The sequence below is a fragment of the Liolophura sinensis genome, chromosome 1 (assembly GCF_032854445.1).
Source record: "Liolophura sinensis isolate JHLJ2023 chromosome 1, CUHK_Ljap_v2, whole genome shotgun sequence".
Classification (NCBI taxonomy): domain Eukaryota; kingdom Metazoa; phylum Mollusca; class Polyplacophora; order Chitonida; family Chitonidae; genus Liolophura; species Liolophura sinensis.
The window spans coordinates 48,675,861-48,683,213 of NC_088295.1; the positions used below are offsets into that span (position 1 = coordinate 48,675,861).

At 41.1% G+C, this 7,353-nt stretch overlaps 1 protein-coding gene across 1 annotated transcript; it reads right to left on the reverse strand.

The window, feature by feature from the left end:
• Positions 1-533: 533 nt before the first annotated feature.
• On the reverse strand, positions 534-2,471 carry LOC135461641 (developmentally-regulated protein kinase 1-like). Its single transcript, XM_064738826.1, has one exon. The coding sequence runs from the start codon at positions 2,469-2,471 to the stop codon at positions 534-536; it is 1,938 nt and encodes a 645-aa protein (XP_064594896.1).
• Between the last annotated feature and the right edge of the window lie 4,882 nt (positions 2,472-7,353).

The following is a 7,353-nucleotide window of genomic DNA, read 5'->3' on the forward strand; positions in this document are numbered from 1 at the left end:
CGTCGCTTTCAACGTTATCACGATTACGTCAGTACCGTGTCTAAGGAATGCTTACTTTAAATCTGGTGTACAGTTTATGCTTGTCATTTAGAAGCTGGATAGATATGGTTGAATCATCAGAACAAAAGTAAATTACATCTCATAAATGTATTTATTTAGAACCTTGAAAAGAGTACATGGCACTCATGAGGCAAACACCAACAAAATTCAGTATAATGCGCAGGTGAGGAAGTGTGAGGAAATTTAAGTGACATTTAGTTAACATGCATATCAAAGCCTTCAAGGTTAATGATTTCCTATGTACAAATTCATCTTTTCCATGCACAAAATAGGTCGCAATAAACTACAGACAAGGAAACTGATGATATTGGTATAAATTTATTTTGGAACATTTGCAAATGATATTTGTTTTAAAAGCGGCTAGAATAACAAGATGTCATAATGTGCCATAGTGTTGAAGCCGTACAGGTTGTTTTAACTCTCCGTACAAGATATCACAAAATATACTGTCTAAGGATTGTCTAAATGAGATCTTATGAGACTCTGCTGTTGTTGCTGTTGTGATCTTGACTTTCAAGCCTGTTGTTTGTTTCTTCATCTTCATCTTCTTCAATAACGGTGAAGATTTCACGCTTAACACATGCGGAGAAATGGAATTCTTCGTTGGAATCTTCATCGGAGGAAGAGGAGGCCCACAGCTCCCAGCTGTTGTTGTTTTGGCAAGAGGAGGATGCTGAGGCCTGGCGAGTCAATTCTGCCACATTGGTAGGCAATACTTCTTCAGATCCCAGCTTGTGTAATATGTCCAACAAGTGCGAGTCGTCGTGACGATGCCCATACTTAACACGGTCCCAGTCGACCTCTCGGAATATCTTGTGACGCATGATCTCTCTGGCACCAGCCGAGAAACCCAGCCTTTCGGTCACAGTCGGTCGGAGCTGAGATGTAACGAAATTCTGAGCTGTAGGTGATAACATAGATACGTCCGGTGTGAGAACTAGAGACGCTCTGAGCTCGGTCTCAGCTCGGCTCTTACCCTGCCAGGGACTTTTGGTAGTAATGATCTCATAAAATATACAAGCGACTGGCCACAGATCCCAGAGTTTCACCGGTGGAAAAGGCGACTGGACTTCGGGGCATGCGTACGCAGGTGTGATCTTCTGACATCTGGTAAAATTTTTCAAGTTTGCTAAACTCACTGCAGAACCGAAATCCCCCAAGACGGGATATCCTTTGTCATCGATGAGGATATTACCTGGTTTAACATCCAGGTGGAGAATAGACTTACTGTGGAGAAAGTCCAGGCTTGCCAAAATGTAGGCGCAAATCCAAATTGCCTCTTTCTCACTAAAATATTTCCGAGGGCAATCTTTTCTCATCCAGTGAGCAAGGTCCTTGTTTTTGTAATAGTCCATACAGATATATCGCTCATCACCAAGAACAAAACTAGCGCACATTTTCACCACAAAGGGACTTTGGCAATCCATGAGGTGGACTGCTTCTGTTAAACTGGTTTCATAGTTAAGCGTTTTCAATGCGAATGCTTCCTGACGATGTTGTAATGTGATAATATCAACCTCGCTTCTATGGTTTCTCGAGATGTTCCTTTGTATTTTCCAATCGTATGGACGTAATCTGTACCAGAACTCATCACGGGCGAATTCCAGCCTGAACTGAGGAGGGGAATCTGCCCTTGGTGAAATTATTTCAGAGAGATTAAGAGTTAGGTCAGGTTTCTGATTAAGTTTGTTCGGCGGATTCATGGAAGGAATCACTATTAAATCTGCATCACAATCAATTTCTTCAATAGCACTCAAGACAACAGAACTAACAATTCCAGAATTTGGCAGCGGATTTGTCACGTTGATATTTTGGGCGTACTTGAGTCCATTTGATACTTCTATCGGCGTGTAGCAATTTCTCATTGGTAGTTGATGCACTAAATCACCAGGTTGCTTGTAAAGAGGGACTGGACATGATCTCATAGAGAGAGGAGGACTTACTGTCTCTTGTGAACTACTGTCTTCCACTGGAGACTGATTGTCGGTACTGGATGAACCGTCTGAACTTCCTGGCTTTTCTCCATTCACCGTTGACTCTCCAGAGCCAGTCTTCTGCTGTCGTGGAGAGCAGTTAGGTTTCCCGAAGTTGCCTTGGCTAACATAGACGAACTCACTCTCCGCTGATCCTATGTTTCTCTCAGAACACCGCACATCCTCTTGATGTCCCTTTTGTCCCATCAGCCAACAGTCGTGTTTCAGAGGGTGACAGCAGGTCCCTACGGGGTTATCTACCCGGATTGGGCGTGACCACATGGCCGCGGTTCCTGATATGACTGCTGTTAGTGGCACAATGTCTTTACGAGTCTCTTCTCGAATCCCTCCACAGCAAACACATGTTTTCCAAATTCTTCTTGTAACCTCCACTACTTGTTGACGTAAACGTTTAAATCTCTTAAAGCGTCGACTCATCTTTTCACGTATAAGTCTTACCTAAAGTTTCCCTTAAAACTCGATGGATATTGAATGCGAAGAGATGCATGCACATTGTCGTCTGACGACGTTGAGCGTACAATGGTTGTCCGTCGCAACGTCATCCGGGTACTAAAACACCATTGTGTCGTCGAGAGTTCGGCAAACGTTTCGCGGACGTCACCGAAATCATACCCGCCACCAAACAGGGGGATGGAATGAGTAGCACGTTCGTCAAAAGATAATTGAAAATAGAATCTCAGAGAATAATAGTATTATGACACAACTATGGAGAGCACAGGTGGCTTATCTGTCTTGTATTTTGCTTTTTATGGATGTCTTAAATATTCAAATGTTAGAATAGGAATACAGAATAATACAACCATTTTCTTTGATTGTAAGGATATCAATAACGTTCTGTGACAGTACTTTATAAATTCTAGGTTTGAGTTGAAACCGTCTCTTTACGAGAAAGCCGGACTGTCACTAGTCCTAAAAGGATTCATGATTACTTGGTTTATATTTCTTAATACGGAGTACATGATGTGGCGTAATACATGTACATTAAAGTATTAAAAACTTTCAGCCTTCATGGGGAATAAAAACGGCTTTAAACTATACTTTTTCTAAGGCTCCAGCAGTCAGCTCGGATATTAATTTGCCTTCTGTGGTGACGTCAACAGTGATAGCTGCCAAAACAAGACACTTTTTTTTCAAAATTTTGTGGCCATATATTTCGTCATTTTCCTTAAAACCGTACTCTTGGTTGTATAGTAACTTTTCAGGTATCCTTTAAACAATGAGGTGGCGCCTGCGCTGCTTTGGCAGACCACCAAACCACCTCATCGATCAAAACTTCTGCCTGACCACCTATGTACAAGTGAAATATTCTTGACGATATAGAATAAATGAAACAATGAAATCAGTGAAGAAGGTAAAGAAAAATTTACTATCGGATACATGTAGATGTGAGAAGCTTGCGATAAATATTAGATATATACAGCGATCATCGAACTCAAAGAGATAACTGGCGATAAGGAAATGATGGATGGAATGTAGAGGAATTCGGGGAAACAAGATTGGACTGCTAAAACGGATCAAACATCAGAAAGCTTTTGGCGCATAATATTTTAAAACTTTGTAACAAAGCATGTTTAAAGAATCGCCGCTTTTTCTCATTCTTTTGTATTAATTTTCTTCTTTTTGCGATATGCCATGTCCTATTTTGTTACGTTGCGTGGCACATAAGTGATGCTAGGCGAATAGGGGCTAGAGATCTTGGAAGACTGGTGTTTACGTACAGGTAATTTGTGCTGAGCAAAGCAAGTAGAGGACGCTGGAAACCACATAACCTTGTACCACATACTCATGACACCGCACGCACCACACTCTCTATGTTCGTTTTACATCACGACTAGCAAATTTTGCAGAGAAATCTGGATCGACGTCAGCGTCATTGGGATCACAGTGATGAGGAATAAAGTGATCTCAGAAAACACAATTCTGTCTGAACCTTTGTTTTTATTAACACATTTGCATTCTTTTTATCTAAAATATACGCAGCATAATTCTAAAGGGCGTCTCAAACAAAAACCGCTAAAAAAAAAGACACTTTATCAGATGAAAGACCATTAAACACCCTCCAGAAAAATAGTTTGATTTTCTGTCGTTAATTTTCTGTTGGGACCCAGAGGTTATCAGTGACGTCACAGAAATATTTCTGGCTTGGAATAGGCTGTTTGAAAGTCCATTTGGTGAATGCAATCACAGCTGTAAATGACGATGCATGAAATATAGCCATCTATTTGTGTCAAGTGGCAAAAGTGACATAACTGCTCCAATATGGTCAGAAATGGCCACCCTAGAATCTAAAGTTTTAGATGTATTTTTTACTAGGTCGAATAGTATTCTAAAATAAAAAAATCAATCTATTTCCCGGGACAATATTTAATGTTCTTTCATCTGACATGTACTTCATGTTAGTGTATTCTTTGCCTTTAAGAAAACCTATGTGGGTCGCACATATCGGATAAGTCAAGCTTTGTCTATCGAGATGGCAGTGATGCAAAGCGAGCATAGAAAGCGGCTCTTCAAAGTAACTGATATATACAAGACTGAAAGTTAAAATGGATACTTTATTCCGAGAGATATACAAATATAAAACTAAATGATGAAACAACGTTAAAATGTGATGTTCATTAGAAAATAATTAATAAAATCGCTTTTATGCAATGCTGAAGCCATCAGAAATATAAGACGCCTCATCCCAGTATCAATGTACGGAAGCCACGTACAGACATTCTCGTGTGCAGATTTAATGACAAATTACAGGTGAGTGAGTGCTTGGGGATCAACGTCGCACTTAATAATTTTTCAGTCATATGGCGACAAAGGAATCCTTAGAGTGCATGTAATGTGCCTCCTTGTTGCAGTGCGGATTTCCACCGTGCTGCGTCACTGAGGCGGCTTACCGAAGGCAAGTAAGCTGCCCCGCCCGAGCCTTTATACTGATACGAGTCAACCTGTCATTGCGCTATCCCCCTAATGCTGAAGACTAGCGAGGAAGTTACAACTTCGTCTTTTAAGATCTCAGGTGTGACCCGACCCAAGCTTGACCCTGAATCTAGCGCCCTCCTAAGCGGACCCTCTACCAGCTGTGCTACTGGGTCCGGTACAAATTAAAAAGTACCAATAATTTCAATTTGCTACAGTGGCTTGACCAAATTAAGGATTTATTCCCTGCCACATGGACATTGTACTAATGACTACATTCTGTCATCACTGAGGTAACAGGGTTTCTGTTAAATTTAACAGTTTTATTTTTTGAGTGTACCTTGCTTAGAGCTCTTCTCCGTGTGATATCGCGTTCTCATTGGTGAGGGGATCATGGTTGTTCAAGATATCCAGAATAATAGTCTTTGCGTGGTCATAAGCTGTGTTGCCAAATGCGTCTTTCTTGTCCATCTGGGTACCGTGGTCAAGCAGGAACTCCACAGTATCTGGTAGATCGGAGCAGACAGCCTGCAAGCGCCAGAGGGTAAATCGAGTTTACACACGTAAACCTTTAGGTTTTAGCCGTAACGTATAGTACAAAGAGTTGAATAAATCAACTGTTATTGGAGGGCATGTGCGGGACATTTGCCGCCTAATGATGTCGGTTCCAAGCTTTGTAAAAACACGCCATTCTGATGGTCTTATGCTGTACTCGGTGCTTGTGAACTACTTCTTTGCTTTGTGATGATATCTATAAAGAAACTTTGAAGACCTATCACAAAAGAAGTACGCCGCTTAGACCGACTTCTGTAAAACACGTGAAAAGATTATAACTGTATAATCCACATACCTCCGACTCCTTCGGCGTTCTTTAGCCAACGAAAAAGCCAAAATGGCCCATTTAGCCCCTGTACTGTAGATGTTTTGTATGGCGTAGTACCTGCTATCGGAGATGTAGGGCCTATATTTCATCACGCAGGTGTTTGACCCAAATTCCTCGAATTGGGACTGTATGTTAAGTATACGTTCGACGACGCTTGAGAAGGATTACTTTATACAGTATGAGGCGTAATAATATACCATATTCTATTACCCTTTGATTCCTTTTTATTACATACAACGCACTACTTGGCTCTATGCGAAGTGCACATTATCCTGGTCGTTAGATACCCCCTATCACGAGACAGAAGCCTTTGACTTCTGGACGGGTCTATTGTAGTTCTATGGGTGGATAGAGGTTGTTGTTTACATTGAATAAAGCAGACGACAAATATAAACAAAGAAACAAAATGGCTATTTTTTCTGTCGGAGCGAACGTTTATTTTAAAGAAGAAAACTATCAGGTTACAGATAATTTAAAGCCCATAGGGACGTTTGAATGCTACACAGTAAGAGTTAATAATGGTTTCACGAAAATTTTTTTTTTTTACATAGGACCTGATAATTCTTCCTCCGGGTCTTTCTTTCAGCGGCCTCTCCTAAACGTCCCAGTTGACCACAAACCATGGTATGGCAATCAACCAATGGGTCTCAAAAAGTTCGGATCCATGATGTCTGATATTTCCCGCCCTGCAAAACTTAGCCGCCGGTACACGAATCATTGCGTCTGGGTTATGACAGCCACAGTTCTTACTGATGCCGGGGTTTCTGTTATGGACGTTATGTCTCTGACAGGCCACCGCAATGAATCCAGTGTACGGAGTTATGTCACCAAAAAGGTCCGTTTCAAAACGCCGTGAAATCAGCATTATCCTGCATGCTTCATGCGTACGTGTTATCAGAAAATGTTAAAAGTGAAAATGCCGTTGAGTGAAAATACTTCCATGTTAATCACGCCACTCCCAGTGCAAATGCCCGACGCTAGCTGTCGACTATATTGTTACACGTAATAGTAGCAATACCATCCAAATGGCAAAATCCCAGTTTTCAGTCATGCCTCAAAGTTTTGGAGGGCTGTTCAACAATGCAACAATAAATAACAGCAGAGTTCACATCAGCTTCACATCCTCTGGATAGCGGACTGGCTGCAGATCGCCATTTTCAATTCCCAATCCTTGTTTGATGTTTATCCGAGTTAATAAACCCTTTTTTTTTTTATCCACAATGTTCAGTCCGTTTACTCATGTTTTCTCTCCGCGAACGCTATGTCTGACTGCCGCCAATATATTGCCGTTGACCCAGATCTTCAAATTTGGTACATCATGTGACGTTTATGCATGAGTGCGACCTGTATATTTTACGTAACTGGTACGGCGCACTGAGTGAAATATGTGCACGGGGTTGGTTTAATGTACTATAACTTTGTACAGATTGCGTCATTACAAATTTAAATTGTGATCCATCCATTGTATTTCACAATACAATAAACGCAAATCATATTTATGTTCAT